The 25275-nt window shown below is 43.0% G+C and overlaps 2 protein-coding genes across 3 annotated transcripts in view; one reads left to right on the plus strand and one right to left on the minus strand.

The window, feature by feature from the left end:
• Positions 1–11845, plus strand: part of nfkbid (NFKB inhibitor delta) — a 32136-nt gene extending 20291 nt beyond the window's left edge. The window contains exons 5-8 of the mRNA XM_016996034.2: positions 201–346; positions 4250–4366; positions 5026–5190; positions 8690–11845. Coding sequence (XP_016851523.2) covers positions 201–346; positions 4250–4366; positions 5026–5190; positions 8690–8755 — 494 coding nt within the window. The 3' untranslated portion in view covers positions 8756–11845. The remainder of the gene's footprint in view (positions 1–200; positions 347–4249; positions 4367–5025; positions 5191–8689) is intronic.
• A 160-nt stretch (positions 11846–12005) lies between these two features.
• The window catches only part of nphs1 (NPHS1 adhesion molecule, nephrin), a 78643-nt gene continuing 65373 nt past the window's right edge, over positions 12006–25275 (minus strand). For both annotated transcript variants that reach the window (XM_062962196.1, XM_062962195.1), the window contains 4 exons: positions 24848–24938; positions 21420–21522; positions 18586–18728; positions 12006–12216 (listed from right to left, as the gene is read on the minus strand). In XM_062962196.1, coding sequence (XP_062818266.1) covers positions 12088–12216; positions 18586–18728; positions 21420–21522; positions 24848–24938 — 466 coding nt within the window. In that variant the 3' untranslated portion in view covers positions 12006–12087. The remainder of the gene's footprint in view (positions 12217–18585; positions 18729–21419; positions 21523–24847; positions 24939–25275) is intronic.

Below are 25275 nucleotides of genomic sequence, written 5' to 3' on the forward strand. Positions count from 1 at the left end.
TTTCACAGTGTTCGATCTTATTTCTCTCACAATTGGTTGCAACTTCCCATGGCACACCAGGGAAGGCAACACTAGCTGGCTTATAGAGTCTATCAGCAGGTGTAGGTTGAAGACATCCTGTGATTATTCTACATGTCTCACAAAGCTATCTACATTTCAAATTCTGTTAAGTGAAATAACTTTTCATACTCCCGCAACAGGTCTCACCCCACTGCACTGTGCTGTCATCGCTCACAATGCAGCCTTCCAGGCACAAACCCTGGAGCCACTGTCCCAGAGCCACTTGCAGGACTTGCTGCTTTGCATCCGTCTGCTCTTGCAACTTGGGGCAGACTACAAGAGCCAGGTAAGCTATTGGGCTAGGATCTGGCATTGGTAGAAAAATTCCAACTTCGCCACTTAAAAATTGGCTTAGGTGTGGAGAGATCATCCCTGTCAGCTGCAGTGAGAGCAGAGATGGGAGTTCCCCCAATTTCCACAGTAATTATGAAGAGGCAGATCAATTGGTGGTATAAAATAAGACAAATGCAACCACATAGACTCCCAGCCATATGCCTATTAGAGCAAGAAAACCACAAAGAATGGTCATCATGGCTAAGCAGACTCAGCCACACTGTCAGTAAGTTAGGTTTTTCCCCTCTCGAGCTGATAAATTTTGGGGCTAAAGTGTGCTCAATTGTTTACCAAAGAGCCCTTGACACTGCGGCACAAAATGACCTTATGATCATAGCACAAGCTAGAGCCACTCCATACCTGGCTAAATTTAAATGCAATGTGGGCATGGAAACCTACCTCTTTTTTACACTCCCACTATATATTAGAAAACTTTTTACCCGGGCTAGATTTGAGCAACTCGACATCAAGTCTAAGCTAGGTAGACGCCAGAATATCCCTTATACAAAGAGAACCTGTGGGTGCCGCGAGGCAGATGCAGAAGTGGAGGACTCAGAACACTTTTTCTTAAAATGCCCCTATTACAACAGGATTCGATCTTTCTATTTAGAGCCTCTGCTTGAGAACCACACTCATTTAGAGAATAAGGAGAAACTGCACATCCTTCTACAGGGTTCAGATAAAAACTCTATTTTAAAACTGACCCTTTTTACACAAAAAGTGCTGGCCATCCGCGAGAAGATGGAAGCGGACAGCTGTGATATTAATGCCAATAACAAAATCCAAATTTAAAATTTACTATGGACAAGCCACTAGTTTTACTTACCCTTAAGGGAATAATTACCTTAAGGGAATAATTAATCTTAATTTTAATCTTTTTATTCTGTACTTGCACAACTACCAAGGAGTGGGTTGGTAGGCTAGTAGGCCAGGATGCCTTGTTTTTACATGGCTTTACTGTTTTACATGATTTTACTGTATGTATGGGTAAGGGTGTACGTTTTGTATGTTTTACATGTTTTGATATGGTCAAAACTGACTAATCAATAAAGAGTTGTTGTTGTAGTGGGCTAGGGCATGAGTTTCTCTCTTCCTGCATCAGTCTAGAGCAGAGCTTTCCAAACGTTTCATGTTGTTGACACGCTTTTTAGACATGCATCATTTCATGACACCATAATAATAATACACTTTATTTATGTTCCACTTTATCTTCCCTGAGGGGCTCAGAGCATATTACAATATACACATATAAGGCAAACATCCAACGCCTTTTACACAGTAACAGCAACACACAGTACACAGACAAAGGTAAAGGTATTATCCTTTTCATCTCCAGCATCTGGAGGTGATACTCAACTCCAGCTCTTGTTCCATTTCTCCATGCCGAGAAGCCTGTTGTCTGTAGACATCTATGATCATGTTTTGCTTGCATGTCTGCATGGGGCACCCTTCTACTTTCCCGCTGAGATGGTACCTATTGATCCACTCACATTGCATGTTTTCGATCTGCTAGGTTGGCAGAAGCTAGGACTGACAGCAGGAGCTCACCCCAACTCGCAGCTTTGAACTGCCAACCCTCCAGTCAGCAAATTTTCTGCAGTTTAACCCACTGTGCTGGTGTTAAAAGCCAAACAAAGGTTAAACCAACCCCGCATGAGTGATACAGACACATACATAAATTGTAATAATATAATGTTTGGGCTTACAACATATCTCATATAAACATGCCATTTATATTTTTAATATATGATAAATGATTTGTAAGATAATATACATTTCTAACATTGTTGTCATTTATGAGTCACAATATGTAAATATGTGCAAGAATTTTAAAACAATTATACAGCACTAATAAAATAACTTGTCATTTTAATTAGATGTATGAGATTGATGGGATGGACACAGCATTTGAATACTTGGGGGAATATTAGATATCGGCACTCACATTTCATCATCAAGCATTTTTAAGCCTCCATGTTTTAGTGGTGTTGTTTATTTCACACAGACTCAGAGGTTTCTCGTTACAGCTGTGCAAAAGACTTACACACTGCAGCCAATGCAATTACACACAGCTTTCTAAACATTTAGAAGGGAGGGGGAAGAGAGAGAAAGTGGATCCTGCCATAGATGTGGGTGAAATGTCAGGAGAGAATGCTTCTGGAACATGGCCATGCAGCCCGGAAAACTCACAACAACCCTCTAACAAAATCAGTTATGTTGTCGAAGTCTTTCATGGCCCAAATCACTGGGCTGCTGTGAGTTTTCCGGGCTGTATGGCATTGTTCCAGAAGTATTCTCTCCTGACGTTTCACCCACATCTATGGCAGGCATCCTCAGAAGTTGTGAAGTCCGTTGGAAACTAGGCAAGTGGGGTTTATAGATCTGTGGAAAGTCCAGTTTGGGAGAAAGTAGTGTATGTTTGAGGCAAGTGTAAATGTTGCCTGATTAGCATTGAATAACCTTGCAGCTTCAGAGCCTGGCTGCTTCCTTCCTGGGGGAATCCTTTGTTGGGAGGTGTTAGCTGGCCACGCTAACAACCGCCATATTTGAATACACAGACTCCATGTCATTTTGACATATTGTTTCTTGTTACAGTTGTGCAACATACTTACACACTGCAGCCAATGCAATAACGCACAGCTTTCTAAACATTTCATATTATTGACATATTGTTTCTTGTTACAGTTGTGCAACATACTTACACACTGCAGCCAATGCAATAATGCACAGCTTTCTAAACATTTTGTATTATTGACATATTGTTTCTTGTTACAGTTGTGCAACATGCTTACACACTGCAGCCAATGCAATAACGCACAGCTTTCTAAACATTTCATATTATTGACATATTGTTTCTTGTTACAGTTGTGCAACATGCTTACACACTGCAGCCAATGCAATAATGCACAGCTTTCTAAACATTTCATATTATTGACATATTGTTTCGTGTTACAGTTGTGCAACAGACTGACACACTGTAGCCAATACGATAACACACAGCTTCCTAAACATTTCATATTATTGACATATTGTTTCTTGTGACAGTTGTGCAACATGCTTACACACTGCAGCCAATGCAATAATACACAGCTTTCTAAACATTTCATATTATTGACAAATTGTTTCGTGTTATAGTTGTGCAACATGCTTACACACTGCAGCCAATACGATAACACACAGCTTTCTAAACATTTCATATTATTGACATATTGTTTCTTGTTACAGTTGTGCAACATGCTTACACACTGCAGTCAATGCAATAATGCACAGCTTTCTAAACATTTTGCATTATTGACATATTGTTTCTTGTTACAGTTGTGCAAGAGACTTACACACTGTAGCCAATACGATAACACACAGCTTTCTAAACATTTCATATTATTGACATAACTTTTAGACCTGCATCACTTTGCAACAGGCTTATTCAGTTTTGCAAACCAGAGGTTAAACCAAACCACATTTATTTCATGTCAAAAGCATTGCATAGTAAATAAGTTTAAAAGTGATAAAATAAAGGAATCACATACAGCTAAATAGTTTTGGACCAAAAGCGGGCAACAGCAATTGCATTACCAACCCCACATAAGAGATATGGACACATGCTTATATGGTAAGAATGAAATGTATGGGGTGCACAATCGTAATCTTTTATTTATATTTTTAAAATATAAGATTTATTGCTTATTTCACATAGATTCAGAGGTTTCTTGTTACAGTATGTTCAAGTGACACACATTGTAGTCAACACATTGGTATCACGAAACAGTTTGGAAAAGTCCTGCTAGACAAGTCAAAGCTCTGAGAAAGGCTATGGGGGTGCCTAAATCTTTTTTCTTTTTCCTCTCTCTTTTTGTAGGATCTGAAGAGCAGCAAAACCCTCCTCCATTTGGCTGTCCAAGCAGCAAACCTGCCTCTGATCCAATTCCTTCTCCAGCTTCCTGGACCAGAACTCCAGCGTTTTGTCAACATGAAGGTCGGTGTCTAGATTTCTTCCGCCAGGGGTAGCTGTCACCCACATTTGGAGAAGGGAGAGGGGAGAAAATATGGTGATGAGGACGACTTGCTCTTCGTGGTGTCTGGTCTGCAGCATGAAATACAGAACCACTGGATGGGAGTGGTTGCTTAGCGCAACGCATGGGAAAGCAATGTCTCCCTTTTCATTTGATCAGCTACAGAAAAGAAAACTTAGCAGCATCCTGAAAGTAACATAAAGAAGGAACCACACCTTTTGTTGGAGGCAAGGGAGTGAGTTTCTACATGCAGCACATTCTCTAAGAGCAATAGCATAGGGCTGCAATAGGTGGTTTACTACATAAGGAAAACTGTTCATTCAACTGCATTATACAGTCAGTGTAGACCAGGCAAACTTGGGCCCTTCAGGTGTTTTGGACTTCAACTCCCACAATTCCGAACAGCCGGTAGGCTGTTCGGAATTGTGGGAGTTGAAGTCCAAAACACCTGGAGGGCCCAAGTTTTCCCATGCCTAGTGTAGACCTACCGGTATATGATGTAGTTTGGATTGCATTTAACTGCATCTTATGGTTCCACACTGACTATGTAATGCAGTTCACGAGGAATGAAAGACTGGACTTTTGGTTTGTGCTGATCAGTGTGTGAAATCTCTACCTGCAGGCTCATGGGAATACCGCACTGCACATGGCTGCCGGCCTGCATGGGCATCCCTATCAAGAGGAGATTGTCCGCCTGTTACTACACCACTGGGCTGATCCCAGTGCCCGGAATCTGGAGAATGAGCAACCAGTTCACCTCTTGGCTCCTGGACCAGTGGCAGAACAGGTAAACTCAGACTGGAATGAAATGATGAAACTGTTGCATGTGTTTGGACTTTGGGTGGGTTTGGGAGTTTTCATTCAGAACCAGTAACTTTATCTAGAGCAGTGATGGCGAACCTATGACACGCGTGTCAGCACTGACACGTCTAGCCAATTTTGCTGACACGCAGTGGTCACCTCTTGGGTTGTTAAGTGTTTTGTGGCCAAACTTGGTGTCATTTCATCCAGTTGTTTTTTTGTTTACTCCATCCTACAAATGAACAGTACATTTATATATATATATAGATTATTATTATATCCTATTATTATATTATCCTATTAATATATTTTATATCATTATATTATATTTTTATATTCTACTAGCTGTGCCCGGCCACACGTTGCTGTGGCGAAGTCTGGTGGTATGGGAAATAAAGTATTGAGGAATTGGTGGTAGTTAAGGTAAAGGGTAAAGGTTTTCCCCTGACATTAAGTCCATTATAAATGGGTTATATAGCTGTGTGGAAGGGCCTTGAGTCTACACTGCCATATAATCCAGTTAAAATCAGATAATCTGTATTTTATAGGCAGTGTGGAAGAGGCCTAAGTGAGGCCTAACTCTGCCTGTCCCCTGGGCTGAGTGGGTTTCTAGGAGACCAAATGGGCAGAGCTTAGCCTTCTAACTGGCAGCAATTGGATAAAAACAATTATTCCTTTCCCTCTAATTAGGACTTTATTTTTCTTTTCTTTTTGTTGTATGAGCGTAGAGGCATGGATGAGGGGTTGAGCTGCCAAGTTTAGTGTTTCTGGGATGTGTAGTTTTGTTGTTTTGTCCTAGGCCGAAATTTCATTACCCTTTTATATATATAACTAGCTGTGCCCGGCCACGCGTTGCTGTGGCTTAGTCTGGTGGTGTTGGTCAGTCTACATTAGGTTGTATTTATGCTGTGACCTCCACCCTTCTTTATACTCATGTTAGTAGTAGTATTTGAAGTCTGTTACCTTCTTCAATTTTTGTGTTGATTGATAATTGCTTGAGATCCCTGTTGTCTTTGGTTTGTTGTTAATCGTGACATCTGATTCTGCTGAGTGCGGTTTACATCTTATTGTGGTACAATAGTCTTTTTTTGGTTTTGCCTGTGTAGGTGTTTATTATTGTTGTTGTTGTAGAGGTCATGAAGGCTGGATAAGTTAGATGCTACTGTATTGTTTTTTGGAGGCCCAGTGTAGCACTGACTGGCCTCTCAGCCTCAGTGCCTGGCTGCTTCTTGCCTGTGACGGTGTTGATTCTTATTGTTGTTGTTGTCATTGTTATTATTGTAATTGTATTTTTTTGGAGGCCAAGTGTGAATGTAGGGATTGGGGAGGTGGATGAGCACTGAATGGCCTTGTAGACTCAGTGCATGGCTGATTCTTGCCTGTGTAGGTGTTTATTATTAGTGGGTGAGTGGATGGATAGATGAGTGGATGGATAGATAGAGTGGGTGCTCTCCTTGTTTCCTTTATTCCTATGCTGTTCCCTTTCTCTGCTCCGATCCTGAGCTCGCTGATAAGAACACACTGGTCAGAAAGGAGAGTAAATATAACCGGATCAATGGCCTTTCTCTCCCTTTTGCTCTTGGCCTTCCGGGCAGAGAGGGAGGGCTCTTGTCCTTGGCGTTCCTTTGCTTCCCTTCCCTCCCTCCTTCCTTCGTTCTATCCGTCCCAGCCTTTCCTGCCTGCGGAGCCATGGAACTGGGTCAGTGGGTTGGATGGCGGGGAAAGGGAGAAGGAAGAGGCCTCTCATTGAAATGCATGAACTCCATGCCATGGGCTGCTGGAATTTGTAGTTTGCATCCAGTCCAACCCCTTTCTTTCTTTTTGTCATGGAGGAAGAACCCACCCAAACCTCTCAGACAGATGGCCATCTGGTTTAGTTGTGTTGTTATAGTCACAATGCGTTGTTGTGAGTTTTTTGGGTCCAGATTGTGGTTTTGTGGTGTGGTTGTGTTGTTACAACCGGGAGGGAAGGCTTTTGTGTTGTGTTGCCAAGTTTCGTATTTCTGGGGCGTTTAGTTGTGTTGTTATAGTCACGATGCGTTGTTGTGAGTTTTCTGGGTCCAGATTGTGGTTTTGTGGTGTGGTTGTGTTCTTACAACTGGGAGGCAAGGCTTTTGCATTGTGTTGTCAAATTTTGTATTTGTGGGGTGCTTAGTTGTGTTGTTATAGTCACGATGCGTTGTTGTGAGTTTGGTGGGTCCAGATTGTGGTTTTGTGGTTTGGTTGTATTGTTACAACCGGGAGGCAAGGCTTTTGCATTGTGTTGTCAAGTTTTGTATTTCTGGGGCGTTTAGTTGTGTTGTTATAGTCATGATGCGTTGTTGTAAATTTTGTGGGTCTGGACTGTGGTTTTGTGGTGTGATTGTGTTGTTACAACCAGGAGGCAAGGCTTTTACGTTGTTTTGTCAAATTTTGTATTTCTGGGGCGTTTAGTTGTGTTGTTATAGTCACGATGCGTTGTTGTGAGTTTTGTGGGTCCGGATTGTGGTTTTGTGGTGTGTTTGTGTTGTTACAACTGGGAGGAAAGGCTTTTGCATTGTGTTGTCAAGTTTTGTATTTCTGGGGCATTTAGTTGTGTACCAAGTTTTGTATTTCTGGGGCATTTAGTTGTGTTGTTATCGTCACGATGCATTGTTGTGAGTTTTATGGGTCCGGATTGTGGTTTTGTGGTGTGGTTGTGTTGTTCCAACTGGGAGGGAAGGCTTTTGCGTTGTGTCGCCAAGTTTCGTATTTCTGGGGCGTTTAGTTGTGTTGTTATAGTCACGATGCGATGTTGTGAGTTTTGTGGGTCCAGTGTGGCTTTGTGGTGTGATTGTGTTGTTACAACCGGAAGGCAAGGCTTTTGCATTGTGTTGCCAAGTTTTGTATTTCTAGGGCGTTTAGTTGTGTTGTTATAGTCATGATGTGTTGTTGTGAGTTTTGTGGGTCCGGATTGTGGTTTTGTGGTGTGATTGTGTTGTTGTAACCGGGAGGCAAGGCTTTTGCATTGTGTTGCCAAGTTTCGTATTTCTGGGATGTTTAGTTTTGTTGTTATAGTCACTGCGCCCGCAACTTTATCCTTTTATATATATAGATTATTGTATCATTCATTCTATTATTCTATTATTGTAGTATATTATCATATTATTTATATTGTATTATTCAATATTCATGACTATATTGAAACTAGAATAGAGAGAAATCAGTGTGGAAACTTCGTGAAGCTTAAACTGCAAGAAGTACCATAGATTGTTGTACATGGAAATAACGGTAGTAAATAGTTTTTGATTTATTAAATACAGTTATACATTTTTGTTATTTAAACTATACATATTGCAAAATTATGGTTTTTTTCTCAAAGTGACACACCACCCAAGTCATGCTAGGTTTTTTGGCGAATTTTGACACACCAAGTGCAAAAGCTTGCCCATCACTGACCTAGAGGGATGGCAAGAGGGTTGACTGACCATCAATGTTTACCAATGGTTGTCTCATCTTCTCTCCAGCTCCGCCTGCTTCTAAGGAGCCGTCGGGGATGCCCTGGTCCAGCTCATCTCCCCTCTCTTTCCTGATAGCTTTCTGTCCATGAACACATCTGGTCAGGGATCAGCAGGACTCCTCTTCCGCCATCCAGCAAGTCAAGAAACTTGGATATCTCTCTTTGAGTGTTGGGTTTGTTTGTTTGTTAAGGGAATTTATTTCTTATGCCAGCTATATTTAAGTAAGTTATTGTAACCAGGACCATGTGCCTGACTGCTGCCTTGCTGATGCCAATTTGATTCCCAATGGGAAGTCATAGTGGGTGCCTGCTTCTCTCCCAGGGCGGAGAGAGCATCCATTGCTTCAGTAAGGAAATAATTCAAAATCTGAGAATGATTTTTTTTTTAAAAAATCCCAGTTGCCTCCCTTCAGAGATCAGTGTGCTCCTAGTGGCATTATCTATATCATTTCTATGAAATGAATTTTGACTTGAACCATATTGGTTCATAAATTCTTTGGATTGCATAGCATGGGACCAGTCTCACCAGAGGAACAACTTAGGCAAAACCCAACAACAATCCTGTGCATGTTCACCCAGGGAGAAATCCCTGTTGGGTTCAATGGGGCCTACTCCCAGGTAAGCAGATACAGAATTGCTGCCTGAATTCCTCTTTGGACTGTGCCCATCATAATCCACCATTTGTTGCTAGATACAGATCCTAAGAGGATTCTTCTACCACCTAAAAGAACTACAGAAAGGAGGAAACTTTCATAAGGTATGACATCTGAAAGTTGTGATCCTGTAATTTTCAAAGGAACAGTAGTGAGTAGCCCCCTTTAATGCATACATCCTTCTAAATATTGCTGGACTGTAACTCCCATTAGCTCTAAGCATCATAGCCAGTGTTGCATTCCAATATCTAGAGCAGGGCTCCTCAAACTTTTTAAGTGGAGGGCCGATTCACAGTCCTTCAGACTTTTGGGGGGCCGGACTATGATGAAATAGTCCAGAATTAGGATTGTTGTTGTTGTGTGCCTTCAAGTCATTTCAGACTTAGGTCAAGCCTAAGTCTAAAGTTTAGTTCAGAGGCCAGATAAATTACCTTGGAGGGCCGCATCTGGCCCATGGGCCTTAGTTTGGGGACCCCTGATCTAGAAGATCTCATAAGACCATAGGTAAGTAAAGAGACCTCCAAAAACCATCTAGATGGTCTCATAAGACCATAGGTAAGGAAAGGGACCCTCAAAGGCCATCTAGATGATCTCATAAGGCCACCAGAAGACCATAGATAAGACAAGGGACCTCAAAGACCATCTTGATGGTTTCATAAGACCATAGGTAAGGAAAGGGGTCCCCAAAGGCCATCTAGATGATCTCATAAGGCCACCATAAGACCATAGATAAGGCAAGGGACCTCAAAGACCATCTCGATGGTTTCATAAGACCATAGGTAAGGAAAGGGACCCTCAAAGGCCATCTAGATGGTCTCATAAAATAGATAAGGAAAGGAACCCTCAAAGGCCATCTAGACAATCCCTAAGGCCATAAGTAAGCAAAGAGACCTCCAAAGACCAGGTAGACTTAAGTCAACCCTAAGTCTAAAGTTTAGGACAGGGGCCAGGTAAATGACCTTGGAGGGCCGCATCCGGCCCACGGGCCTTAGTTTGGGGACCCCTGATCTAGAGCATGGTTCGATACCTGTGGGTCCCCAGATGTTTTGGCCGTCAACTCCCAGAAATCCTAACAGCTGGTAAACTGGCTGGGACTTCTAGGAGTTGTAGGCCAAAACACTTGGGGACCCACAGGTTGAGAACCACTGATCTAGAGGGTTACAGTTCTTCTCCATCCCTCTATTGAAAGTATATCCTTCCTACAAACTTAAATGGTTTAATAGACATTTCCACTTCCTAAAGGAATCCAGAGAACTTGGATTCTGTGAGTGCAGCTAGGAATCTCTAGCAGAAGTCTCTGTGCCCACACCAAACAAGAAATCCCCAGGTCCTTTGGTTGGGGAAAACACAGCATAAAGGTAGAAGAGTCCTCTTAGAAGATGTATCTGGCAGTGTGATAAATTCTGCCTAAAATAATGCAAGGCAAATACTACGCACAGTTTTAGTGCAGTCCTTGTAATGCTTGGAATCAGGGCTTCAAACAAGACGGGGTCTTCGGCATTCTAAGCGGCAGGGATAATAAACACGGCGTGTTTTTGTTGTTCACCAGGCTTTGGCCTGCATTACACCCTCTCACAGCATCTGTGCCCAGAAACCCGTAGCCAGGTCCCTGGCTGAATTCAGAGCCCTGTGTGGCTCTCTGGCTCAGTGCCCAGGAGTCTTCCTCAACACTTTCTCATGCGGCACTTTTGACTCCATGTAGCCAGATTCCCACAAAGTGGGAAAGTAATCCTCCTTCCTTTTTTATTTGTACCGCACCAGAACATGGGATGCTACTTTGTCAAAGCAATTGGCTGCTGCTTGACATCCCAACAGAGCAGTTGCTGACTGTTGTGGATTCTATTCTTAAAAACAGTGCTTCATTTTTTAATATTATCAAAAAGTAAATAAATCTGTAATTTTTCCATACCTTCCAACTGTCCTGATCTGGAAGAGATAATCCCAATTGATCTAATGTCACCCAACTTTTTCAGATGCTTGTAAAGCATTCCCGTTTCTCTCTCCTCCTGCTTCCTTCCCGCCTTGTCCTTAACTTACTTCATTTGGTGAAAAGTGCAGAAGTTGGTTATACTCAATTAGCAGAGCAAAAGGAGAGGCTGCAAAATCCCTTCCCAACAGATACAGGCAAAAGCAAACCACTGCAGTCTCTCTCTGTATGTTCTCCCTTTTGCTACTTGACCACACTGTTTGGACATGTGTGTTTAATTTTCTATGAAAAATTGGAAGTGGTCAGTAATGCTAAACACAGCCAAGTAGTGAACTCTTAGAAAGTTACTTCCTAAAAGTAATTTATTCTTGTTATTTTTTTAGAATATCAGAAAACATTGGTGGCTGTTAATGATGTTTTTTAAACTCCTTTTGTTGTTCATTGCATTGCTTGTTATTTAAAAAAAACCTTAGGACTAATGTGAACATGGCAAAAAATTTGGAAAATACTTGTTACCACACCTGTAAGAATGCATTCCTGAAACTAGAATGTAATTGTGGCAATAAAGAAGCACATGTTGTAAGCCCTTCAGCTGCCTCTGTGTTACTTACCTACGTAGCACAAAACCTGTGATGCAAGCAACCACAGCCTGTCTTTGATCTCTTTCCCTCCACGGCTTCCTTCTATTGCACCTTTGACAGCACAACTCCAACAAGTTGACAAAAGGAAACAGAGACACAAAGTACAGAGCAGTGTATAATCACGGTTTACTTTATAGAAGACAGCAAAATCCTGATGGATCAGACAAGCTGATTGTAGCTTTGCTTAGACCAATTCCCCTTGCTGCTCAAACGGCAGCTCCTCTTGCGGGAGCAAATAATTCGCCACAGGATCATAGATCTGTACAACTTTTGCATAGCCAGCCGGCAATCCTCCACTCAGTTGGTAGGGGCTCTGGATACAAGGAACAAAAAGGTCAGTGAGTCTTTCTGCCATTTTCAAATCATAGGAGCTTTACCTTTACCTATCTATACCCTGCCACCATCTCTCCATAGGGACTCAGGGCAGTTCACAAAAGCATACAGATTGTGACACACATAAAATAAACAATGCATTAGCATAATAATAATAATAATAATAATAATAATAATAATAATGCCTCAAGTACCACCTGCCAGCAGCAAAGAACTGGTGAGATCACAAACCAGTAAAGGTCGTGGAAAATGAACACACAAAGATACTGTGGGACTTCCGAATCCAGACTGACAAAGTTCTGGAACACAACACACCAGACATCACAGTTTTGGAAAAGAACAAGGTTTGGATCATTGATGTTGCCATCCCAGGTGACAGTCGCATTGATGAAAAACAACAGGAAAAACTTAGCCACTACCAGGACCTCAAGATTGAACTTCAAAGACTCTGGCAGAAACCAGTGCAGGTGGTCCCGGTGGTGATGGGCACACTGGGTGCCGTGCCAAAAGATCTCAGCCGGCATTTGGAAACAATAGATATTGACAAAATTACGATCTGCCAACTGCAAAAGGCCACCCTGCTGGGATCTGCACGCATCATCCGAAAATACATCACACAGTCCTAGATACTTGGGAAGTGTTCGACTTGTGGTTTTGTGAAACGAAATCCAGCATATCTATCTTGTTTGCTGTGTCATACAATGTCGTTGTGTCAATAATAATAATTAATAATAACAAAATTACGATCTGCCAACTACAAAAGGCCACCCTACTGGGATCTGCACGCATCATCCGAAAATGCATCACACAGTCCTAGACACTTGGGAAGTGTTCGACTTGTGATTTTGTGATACGAAATCCAGCATATCTATCTTGTTGGCTGTGTCATAATAAAATAAAATAATAATAACTGAAGAAGGAAGCAGAAGGCCTGATCCTTGCAGCCCAGGAGCAAGCCATCAGAACAAATGCCATTAAGGCCAAGATCGAAAAATCAGCTGATGACCCAAAATGCAGACTGTGCAAGGAAACTGACGAAACCATTGATCATATCCCCAGCTGCTGTAAGAAAATCGCACAGACGGATTACAAACAGAGGCACAACTATGTGGCCCAAATGATTCATTGGAACTTATGCCTCAAGTACCACCTCCCAGCAGTAAAGAACTGGTGGGATCACAAACCTGCAAAAGTATTGGAAAATGAGCACGCAAAGATACTGTGGGACTTCCGAATCCAGACTGACAAAGTTCTGGAACACAACACACCAGACATCACAGTTGTGGAAAAGAAAAAGGTTTGGATCATTGATGTCGCCATCCCAGGTGACAGTCGCATTGACGAAAAACAACAGGAAAAACTCAGACGCTATCAGGACCTCAAGACTGAACTTCAAAGACTCTGGCAGAAACCAGGGGAAGTGGTCCCAGTGGTGATCGGCACATTGGGTGCTGTGCCAAAAGATCTCAGCCGGCATTTGGAAACAATAGACAAAATTATGATCTGCCAACTGCAAAAGGCCACCCTACTGGGATCTGCACGCATCATCCAAAAATACATCACACAGTCCCAGACACTTGGGAAGTGTTCGACTTGTGATTTTGTGATACGAAATCCAGCATATCTATCTTGTTTGCTGTGTCATACAATGTCGTTGGGTCAAAATAACAACAACAACAACAACAACAACAATGTTATTCTTATATCCCGCCCCATCTCCCCGCAGGGACTCACATCAGCTCACATGGGGACAATACAACAATAAAAAAACAACATGAATAAATTTCAATTACGAAGAATTAATACATAAACAAAACAATATCAACAAAAAATTATAACCGCAAGGATTTTTTTTTTCATTTCAGGAGCGACTTGAGAAGCTGCAAGTCGCTTCTGGTGTGAGAGAATCGGCCGTCTGCAAGGATGTTGCCCAAAGGATGCCCAGATGTTTTTGATGTTTTTACCATCTTGTGGGTGGCTTCTCTCATGTCCCCGCATGGAGCTGGAGCTGATAGAGGGAGCTCATCCACACTCTCCCCAGGTTGGATTCAAACCTGGCAGCCTCCAGGTCTGCAACCTAACCTTCAAGTCACTGCAACCTAACCTTTAGCCCACTACCGGGGGATAATCCACAAGGATAATGAACACTCATAACAGATATATAAATGGCTCACAACCACTACATAGGACTAGCTGCAGCTTGTGGGAGGGTTTCTTTAGACTGCAACTCCCAGAATCCCCCAACCATCAAGAACCAGGAGGATATTGTTACTGTCTTTTTAAATAATTTGTCACATTTCTCCTTCTGAACTCTATCAAGACGGGCCAAACAACATGAGGCAACGGACTCGGTGGCTCCATCAGTACAGAACTTTGGGGCAGAGGTTCCGTGCCCTACTTAGCAGAACTAGCAGCAGAGCCTCCAGAGACAGAAATAATACACATTATCATTTAAAGAGCAAAGAGGGCATAAGACCATTAAATTCAGAGTCTAAAATTATCACACGGCACTACAGGATTGCCTTCGTGACCTGCTTCTGGTTGGCAAAAAAGGAAGCTGGATAAGGCAGACCATTCTATTACACATATTGCTCTTGTGGTGTTGGGAAACATAAATTTCAAGCCCTGGTGCTTGAAATGTCTGTCTGTTAGTTAGCCCAAGATATTTCACTGGCGGGGATAAAGGACCAGTTGCCATTCACCCTCCTTCCCTTGGCTATATGCATGCTAGCTAGATCAGTAGATGAACCTTTGATGATAGAAATGGAATGAGATCATCCATCATGCCAGAGGAAAACAGGCAAGTTAGGACTGCAGGGCCCCATCTACACTGCCATTATAATGCAGATTGAACTGCAATATACGACTGAGCCGGTGCAGGATTCCTCAGACTGCTGGGGGACCGGACTATATAAAAAAACATAAATTCCTATGCAAAAAAAAACCATGAAGGAACAATACAATATTTAAAATTAAGAACAATTTTAATCAACATAAACTTACCAATATTTCAGTTGGAAGTGTGGGCCTGTTTTTGGCTGATGAGAGAGTCAAGCTAGTTGGGATTGTTGTTGTTGTGTGCCTTCAAGTCGTTTCAGACTTTGGGCAACCCTAAATCTAAAGTTCAGGACGGAGGCGGTACCAATGACCTTGGAGAACCACTTCAGGCCATAGTTTGGGGACTTCTGGTCTAGATTCATATTATCCACTTCAGTACAGTTCAATCTAAATTATATGAGTCTACACTATACAGTGTAGATGAGGTCCAGGACAGACTGGGTGTCCACAAAGTGAGGAGAATGACTGGAGGCAACGTCGCCCTATATCTCCCATTTGAAGTTGTTCAAGGCCAGCTCAGAATATATATTTGTTGGGTGTTTTCACCAATCTTTTTTTCCACAAGAGTTTAGCCCAGTGATTCCCAAAGTGGGTGCTACTGCCCCCTGGTGGGCGCTGGAGCAATCCAGGGGGGCGGTGATGGCACCTATTAGTACATGGGGGCGGGGCCAGGGGAGGGGTGGGGCCTCTTCCTAAGTGCCGGAGACAGGGCTGAGCACCTGAGGCACCTCTTAGGACACAGAGGGTGGAGCTAGGGAAGGGGGCGGGGCCTCTTTCCAAGAGCCCAAGACAGGGCTGAGCCTCTATACCTCTCCTGAGAGGCCTTTTAGGACTAAAGGGCGGGGCTTGGGGTGGGGGCGGGGCCTCTTCCCAAGAGCCCGAGACAGGGCTGAGCCTCTGTATATCTCCCCTGAGAGGCCTTTTAGAACTAAAGGGTGGGGCTTGTGGCGGGGCCTCATTCCAAGAGCCCGAGTCAGAGCTGAGCCTCTAGACCTCTCCTGAGAGGCCTTTTAGAACTAAAGGACGGGGTTTGGGGCAGGGACGGGGCCTCTTCCCAAGAGCCCGAGACAGGGCTGAGCCTCTGTATATCTCCCCTGAGGCGCTTTTTAGAACACGTGGGTGGGGTATAGAGGTTCAGCCTCATCGGGAATTTGGGAAGAGGCCCCGCCCCCTCCTCTAACCCCACCCCCTGTATCCTGGCAGGCACTGCAGGACAGGGATAGAAGCTCAGCCCTGCCTCAGAGCTCGTAACTCCGCCCATCCCAGTCCTGGCCACCCATTTGTGGCCCCGCCCACCCCCCTCCCCCTCGCAGCCCTGCATCTTGGACTAGGGGAAGAGGCTCAGCCCCGCCCGCTTGAGCAGGAGCCACGCCCACCCCTCTAAGCCACGCCCCCCTTTCCAGGGGGCGCTGAGTAATATTTTTTTCTGGAAAGGGGGCGGTAGGCCAAATAAGTTTGGGAACCACTGATTTAGCCTATTGCAAGGATAAGGAAACTTGGGACTTCCACATTTTCAGGACTATAGCCCCCGTGCTCCCATTGGCCATGTTCAAATGCTGTTTAGATAGTCCAAACTTTTTCTATATCTGTCAGTAAGGTATCTAGGAACTGAGTCTTGGAGAGTGGACGGCATTCAAGGATTGAGAACATATCTGGCATTCAGAAGATTCAAAGTGTCATCTTTGGGATAACCCTCTTTCATAATTCACAGTAAAGATTCCACTTTAACTGCCACAGCAACATCAGTGAAATCCTGCAATTTGCAGTTTAGGGAGAGCTATTTAAAATTCATGCCACAGAGCTCTAGTGCTTCACCAGCCTAAGAATCCCACAGTTAAATAATGTCAAAATGCTATAATAATGCAGTATGAAAGAAAGTTACAAAGAGATGCTACATTGTTGGTATATTACACCCAAAAAATTAGGAATAATGTATAAAAATGTTGATCAAAAATGTTGGAAGTGTAAATTACATGAAGGCACATTCTACCACATGTGGTGGTCTTGTGAGAAAACAATTCAATTTTGGAGATTAATACATACCAAATGTAAAAAAAAATACTTAAAAAAGATTTCCCAATGAAACCTGAAATTTATCTATTAGGCATGTTTGATTTTGATCGTTTTGGGGATTTAAACACAGACAAGTTGTTTACATTCTTAGTGACGGCAGCTAGGATAGTGTTCGCTAAACTTTGGAAACAAGATCTAATCCCTACCAAGATACAATGGATTGATAAAATCATGGAAATAAAGGACATGGATAAATTGACATATCTGATGAAGCAGAGCAATGGAAAGGGAATTAAAAAGACGGACTGGACTATGCTGGAGAATTATCTAAAGATGGATGAAAAATAAATTAATAATAGTATGAAGTACGGATCCTATATAGATAGAGGAAAATGTAATCTATTTGCAGAAGTTTATGATATATGAAGATTAGATAGTTAGTAGAGTCTCACTTATCCATGATAAACGGGCTGGCAGAACCTTGGATAAGCGAAAATGTTGGATAATAAGGAGAGATTAAGAAAAAAGGCTATTAAAAATAAAATGACATTATGATTTTACAAATCAAGCATCAAAACATCATTTTTTACAACAAATTGGCAGAAAAAGCAGTTCAATACACAGTAATGTTATGTAGTAATTACTGTATTTATGAATTTAGCACCAAAACATTGCAACATTTACTACATTGACTACTAAAAGGCAGACTGCCTTGGATAATCCAGAACATTGGATAAGTGAAGCTTGGATAAGTGAGACTCTACTGCATTATTGACACAAAGACACAATATAATACAGCAAATGAGATATATATGCAGGATTTCGTATCACAAAATCACAAGTCAAACACTTCCCACTATTACTATTAACAACATTGAGGCTGGGTGGCCATCTGTCAGGGGTGCTTTGCTTGTGCTTTTAGTGCACAAAGGCAGAAGGGGGTTGGACAGGACTTAATGGCCCAAGTGGTGTCTTCCAACCCTCTTTATTATTTTATTATGATTATGATTAACATTGAGGCTGTATTTATTCATTTTTGTTTTTGTTTTTACTTCAAAATAAGGCATGTGCAGTGTGCATAGGTATTTGTTCATTGTTCTTTAAAAAACTATAGTCCGGCCCTCCAACGGTCTGAGGGACCGTGAACTGGCCCCCTGTTTAAAAAGTTTGGGGACCCCTGCTGTAAAGTCTTGAAAATCATAATAAAAATTATTTTTTTAAAAAAAAAGAAAGAAAGAAAGCTACAAGGCGCCAGCATTATCAGGAAGGTTCATGATTCTAGGTAGCTACAGTCATCCTTCCTCTAATATATTCTCTGTTAAAATAAGCTAGACTCCAATGGATAAATTGTTTTGCGTAATGTATATGACAGCAGCAATTCATTATTTGAATATAAAGAGAGCATGGTATGAAACACACAAGGGAGACAGAATGGAAAGGGAAACAGAAATGATGCCTCCCCTTCCTCGGCCCAAGGAAAGAGTTTCCAGGTACTCACTGCATATTCGTGAACCTGTGGTTCCTCCTTAGGGTGCCAGATATCATACCGAGGTGCCAGCTCCTCATATCCCCTTGCCATCCTCACTTCTTCATACTCATGAGGCTCTGAGGAGCCAAGCCAAGGGGGCAGGATATTGTGATCTGCAAGATAAAAAGATCCCTTGTTTCTCAGGGGCAGTTGGTATGACAGCTTGGAGAAGTTACATTTGGGGGCTACGGTTACTTTGCAAGAGTTCCTGAGATCAGACCCATTATTTTTTGAGCCCAGTGGCCGAGGAAAGGCTCTCCATCCATCCTAGCTGCCTCGGCTCTGGCCTCGGAGGGAGCGAGCAGCAGCCAGCATTTGCTGGATTTAATCACAGTCATCCTGCTTTCCTTGTCTTTCCTGTCTTTTTAGATTGCAAAGCTGAAGGCAGGGAATTGTCAAATTGACAACTTGTAAACTCCCCTGGGAGTCTTTCTGGAAATAGGGCAAGAAAGAAAGAAAGAAAGAAAGAAAGAAAGAAAGAAAGAAAGAAAGAAAGAAAGAAAGAAAGAAAGAAAGAAAGAAAGAAAGAAAGAAAGAAAGTCTGAATCCCCTTGCCAGCATGAAATCCAATAGTTCAGTGTGGCAATGTTAGACTCTGATTTACCCTCCCTGCTCTTTAAAAGATAGTAAAGGTAAAGGTTTCCCCTGACGTTAAGTCCAGTCATGTCTGACTCTGGGGCTTGGTGCTCATCTCCATTTCTAAGCCAAAGAGCCGGCGTTGTCTGTACACATCTCCAAGGTCATGTGGCCATTAGCATGACTGCATGGAGCACCGTTATCTTCCCGCCGGAGCGGTACCTATTGATCTACTCACTGCATGTTTTCGAACTGCTAGGTTGGCAGGAGCTGGAGCTAACAGTGGCCGCTCACGCCATTCCCGGGGATTGAACCTGGGACCTTACTATCTTTAGTATCTTTAATATTATTTTCTCTTTGTAGTCCCTTCTGCTCATTAGTACACGTCTTGGTTACATACTAGTTGGACTACTATTATGCGTTCTACATGGGGCTGCCTTTGAAAAGTGCTCAGAAACTCCAGTTGGGCCAAAGAGCAGCAACCAGACTGCTAACTGGGGCTGGCTACGGGGAGGGAACTACTCCTCTGTTGCAACAGCTCCACTGGCTACTAACCCATTTCTGGGGACAATTCAAAGTGCTGGTTTATAGATCCATATGGCTTTGGTTCAGATTACTTGAAGGATTGTATTTGCCTCTATGAACCTGTTAGAAATGTAGGATCCTCTGGGGAGGGCATTCTTTCTGTCCCACCACTCTCTGAAGCATGTTTGGTGGGAATAAGGGACAGGGCCTTTTCGGTGGCTGCTCCCAGACTTTGGAACTTCTTCCCAAGGGAGACCAGGAGGGCCCCGTCCCTGCTTGTCTATTACAAGCAAGTTATGACATCATCAATGGAAACTTTCTGTTAAAATAAGGGCAATATCAATGCCTGTCAGACCTCCAATGCCATCCAGAAAGCCCTCTTGCATGTCTCCAAGTGGTATGGTTTACCCAATGGTGAACACAAAGCGGCCCAAAACCAACATCATCTCAATGATCCAATGCTTATATGATGATCCATCAGGATGGAAAGAAGCTTTCCTAAAAAAGTGAACTGATATATTTTACATCCCTGGGTCCAGATTGTAGGCAGCGTTTCTCAACCTGGGAATCGGGATCCCTGGGGGGGTCATGAGGGGGTGCCAGAGGGGTAGCCAAAGACCATCAGAAAACACATATTAATTCACAGTGCTCTCCAGAGGTTGGTGAACTACATCTCCCTTAAATCACTGTTAAAGGTAAAGGTTTCCCCTGACGTTGTCCAGTCGTGACAGACTCTAGGGGTTGGGGCTCATCTCCATTTCTAAGCCAAAGAGCCGGCGTTGTCCGTAGACATCTCCAAGGTCATGTGGCCGGCATGACTGCATGGAGCGCCGTTACCTTCCCGCCCGAGCGGTACCTATTGATCTACTCACATTTGCATGTTTTTGAACTGCTAGATTGGCAGGAGCTGGGGCTAACAGCAGGTGCTCATTCCGCTCCCGGGATTTGAACCTGGCACCTTTAACACACTGTGCCACCAAGGGCCCCATCAAATCACTGATAGTTCCTCCCAAATCCCTCCAATATTTTCTGCTGATCTTCTGTGTGGGAAGTTTGGCCCAATTCTATTCTTGGTGTGGTTCTTTGGGGTTCTTTGATTGTAGGTGAACTATAAATCCAAGCAATTACAACTCCCAATTGTCAAGATCTATTTACCCCAAACTCCACCAGTGTTCACATTTGGGCATATTGAGTATTCATGACGAGTTTGGTCCAGATCCATCATTGTTTGAGTCCACAGTGCTCTCTAGATGTAGGTGAACTACAATTCCAAAACTCAAGGTCAATGCCCACCAAACCTTTCCAGTATTTTCCGTTGGTCATGGGAGTTCTGTGTGCCAAGCTTGGTTTAACTCCATCGTTGCTGGAGTTCAGAATGCTCTTTGATAGTAAGTTAACTATAAATCCCAGCAACTACAACTCCCAAATGACAAAATCAATCCCCCCGCAACCCCACAAATTTGGTGTATCAGGTATTTGTGCCAAATTTGGTCCAGTGAATGAAAATACTTCCTGCATATCAGATATTTACATTATGATTCATAATAGTAGCAAAATTACAGTTATGAAGTCGCAACAAAAATAATGTTATGGTTGAGGGTCACCACAATATGAGGAACTGTATTAAGGGATTGTGGCGTTAGGAAGGTTGAGAACCACTGGATTAAGGTTTCAGGATTAGGGGGAGGGGTGTGGATGGACACCTGTAATGGTGGCATTGCCCTCTTTTTGAGCATGGTGATCCAGCTGTGACCAGGTCTCTGTAGTAGCTGCAGATCCAGATGTTGACATCTTTGTAGAGCTGCTCTGGAGAAGAAGAAAAAGAGTCAACCAGTCATCTTAGCAGCAAGGATGACTTTGTTAGGAACAAACATGATTTTCTACACAGAAGATATTATTCCTTTCCAGAAAAGCATGCTTTCCCCACAAAAAAAAGTGAAGTGTGTGGGGTTGTTGTTATTTCACATAATAAGTTCTGAACTGCAAATAGTCTTTGAAAATGGCAATGTTTTGGAGACTTTTCCACAGACAGGGAATGAACTTTATAAAGATTTACATCTGTAGTTCAGATACTAGAGCTGGAGCTACACTATGAAAATGTGTAGACTTGCATAATGCAGTTCAATACATTTAAACTGCATTATATGGATCTAAAGGTAAAGGTTTCCCCTTGACATTAAGCTTAGTCGAGTCCGACTTTGGGGGTTGGTGCTCATCTCCATTTCTAAATCGAAGAGCCGGTGTTGTCCATAGATGCCTCCAAGGTCATGTGGCTGGCATGACTGCATGGAGGACCATTATCTTCCCACCAGAGTGGTACCTATTGATCTACTCACATTTGCATGTTTTTGAACTTCTAGGTTGGCAGAAGCTGGGGCTAACAGCGGAAGCTCATCCCGCTCCCCAGATTCAAACCACCAACCTTTCAGTCAGCAAGTTCAACAGCTCAGCAATTTAACCTGCTGTGCCACCCAGGGCTCCCATTATATGGGTCTACCTGACCATATTATGCAATTCCAAGCTGCATTATATGGCAGCGTAGATCCAGTCTGAGATTCATTTGGTCTAGAGATAGCTGTATATGCCCACAACCAGAATATGCCAATATTCTCACAATAAAGAAAATGTCAAGTATAATTTTTACAAGCTCGATCATGTTTCTAGTACTCGTGATAATGGCAGGAGACTGAGTGATGCATGGCTTTCTGCTGCTAAAAATCAAAAGAAGATCTCGATAAGGCTTTCAGAGTGCAAGAAGCCGAATTCCGCAAGTCAGCACAGTTGGGTCTCAAATATATTTCCTTTCTTTTATGCTAATCGCCCTCTCTTTGTGCAGTTTTTCTCTATTATAGATATCAGAATTACTGATAGAGAAAACCAGAGTTCCTGTCAAATGGACTGTATCCAGAGAGATTTCAAAGGATGTAACCTTGACATTGAGTGGATATTTCACATGTACAAATCCAGCTCCCTTGGCTGAAATGTCAAGTTTGCATTTCAGTTGGGAGAAGGAAGACTACTAAGCAAAGGACAGAGTAGTATCGCCTGGTGTTTTCCGTGTCAGCAGAGTGTTGAATCCACTATAGGTTTTAGTCTAAACTTTAGAAGATTTATCCAAGGTGGTGAGCCTATTTTGGGTGTAGAACTCAGCCCCTTGGAAGGCTCCCTTTACATGCAGACTAAAACATGGAGCAGATCCTCAGTCATTCCCACTCATTCAAAAACCACCAACCAGCACTGAAAAAAGCAATTTCCCCACCCACATCTCCAGCTCATACCCGGATTTCATTTTTTCTTTGACAAGGTTGGCAATCTTTGTACTAGCTCCTGTGCTTTTCTACATACAAACAGGAACAAGCATATACTTTGCGTTGTGCTACAAAAATACACCTATTGCCTTCTGCCTATCGAGCTCCTGTTAGATAGTGGTGTGATGGCAAATCACAGAATCATAGAATTGGAAGAGACCTTGTAGGGCATCCAGTCCAACCCCCTGCCAAGAAGCAAGAAAATCACATTCAAAGCACTCCTGACAGATGGCCATCCAGTCTCTGTTTAAAAGCCTCCAAAGAAGGACACTCTAGAGCAGAGTTCCACTGCTGAACAGCAATCACCGTTAGGAATTTCTTCCTAATGTTCAAGTGGAATCTCCTTTCCTGTAGTTTGGAGCCATTGTTCTGCATTCTAGTCTCCAGGGCAGCAGAATCATGACATTCAATTGTTCATCTGGACTGTCCATTGATGCATCCCCAAAGAGAGACTCAGAATGGAAACATTTTGTCAAGACGAGCCACTGTAGAAAGGTAGAGGGTCACAAAAGCCTCTGAGGAGTCCTTGGTGGGCCACACAAAAGACCTTTTTGTGCAACAGTAGTCACATCCTTGGAGCCCCGGTGGCGAAGTGCATTAAAGCACTGAGCTGGAGACCGAAAGGTCCCAGGCTCAAACCCCAGGAGCGGCGTGAGCGGCTGTGTTAGCTCCAGCTCCTGCCAACCTAGCAGTTCAAAAACATGCAAATGTGAGTAGATCAATAGGTACCGCTCCGGCAGGAAGGTAATGGTGCTCCATGCAGTCATACCGGCCACATGACCTTGGAGTTGTCTATGGACAACGCCGGCTCTTTGGCTTAGAAATGGAGATGAGCACCAACCCCCGGAGTCGGTCACGACTGGACTTAACGTCAGGGGAAAACCTTTACCTTTAGTCACATCCTATTCACTTTTTGAGGCTTCTCTTGGGTCTAAAATAGTCTAGGGCAGGCAAGAATGGTCATAATATACTCTCCACATTCCAATTAAAGGGTATTTGGAGCATTTTGAGGTATATTTTGGCAGGCCCTGATCCATGTTGACCCATGAAAACAAACTAGGAGCAAGTATTTGGTAAACAGTGCAGGTGGTAAGCCAAACAGGTCTTAAATGGCCACCCAAACCTCTAAGCCACAGCAACATTCTTTGGAATACAATAAACATTGATGCAGGGAAAATCTACCTTCACCCCCTGATATTATAGGAACCCTGGCTAAGCTGAAAGGGATCAGGGAAGCTGGAAGGGATCGGAGACAAGGTCATTGCCTCTGCAAATTGAATGGCACCCACACTTTGAAGCTGTGAGCTCTAGTGCAGCTACACACTAAAGCAGGCATGGGCAAACTTTGGCCCTCAAGGTGTTTTGGACTTCAACTCCCACAATTCCAAACAGCCTACCGGCTGGGTTGTTGTATATTTTCCGGACTGTATGGCCATGTTCTAGAAGTATTCTCTCCTGACGTTTCGCCCACATCTATGACAGGCATCCTCAGAGGTTGTTACCTCACAACCTCTGAGGATGCCTGCCATAGATGTGGGCGAAACGTCAGGAGAGAATACTTCTAGAACATGGCCATACAGCCCGGAAAACATACAACAACCCTGTGATCCTGGCCATGAAAGCCTTCGACAACATAGCCTACCGGCTGTTTGGAATTGCGGGAGTTGAAGTCCAAAACATCAGGAGGGCCAAAGTTTGCCCATGCCTGCATTAAAGACCTAAAAACATGCCTGGCAGACAGTTCTTTCCCTAGTAAATGCACAACTCTACTTGCAGCCTTGCTGCTACAAACAAGTTGCCCATATCTTGAATGAGGCACTTACCTCAGAACTGTGCTCCTCTAGCTGGGCTGAGTGTGCACTACATTTCAGCCAACTGCATACAGTATAGTTGTTCCCAAATCGCACCTTTGCCCTGAAACAGTAACATCATCCTGTCTTGATATACAGTTGGCTTTCCATCCACAAATCACACCATTCACAGCTACATTTTTAAATTTTCAATTAAAAAAACCTTGATAAAGGAGATTCATGCTATTATATAATTTGATATGACATAACTTATGCAGCCATGAATTCTAGTTTGTATGAGGGTTGAATGAAAAGTAATGCATCCACCTTCGTTACTTGGGTTTGGATGGGAATATTTTAATAAATCAAACGCAGAAATAATCCTTAGAATGTGCTCTTTAACTACCACTATTCACTTTTCCACATCATCACCAGACAATTGGATACATTTCTGCCAACAA

The sequence above is a fragment of the Anolis carolinensis genome, unplaced genomic scaffold, assembly GCF_035594765.1.
Source record: "Anolis carolinensis isolate JA03-04 unplaced genomic scaffold, rAnoCar3.1.pri scaffold_10, whole genome shotgun sequence".
Lineage (NCBI taxonomy): Eukaryota > Metazoa > Chordata > Lepidosauria > Squamata > Dactyloidae > Anolis > Anolis carolinensis.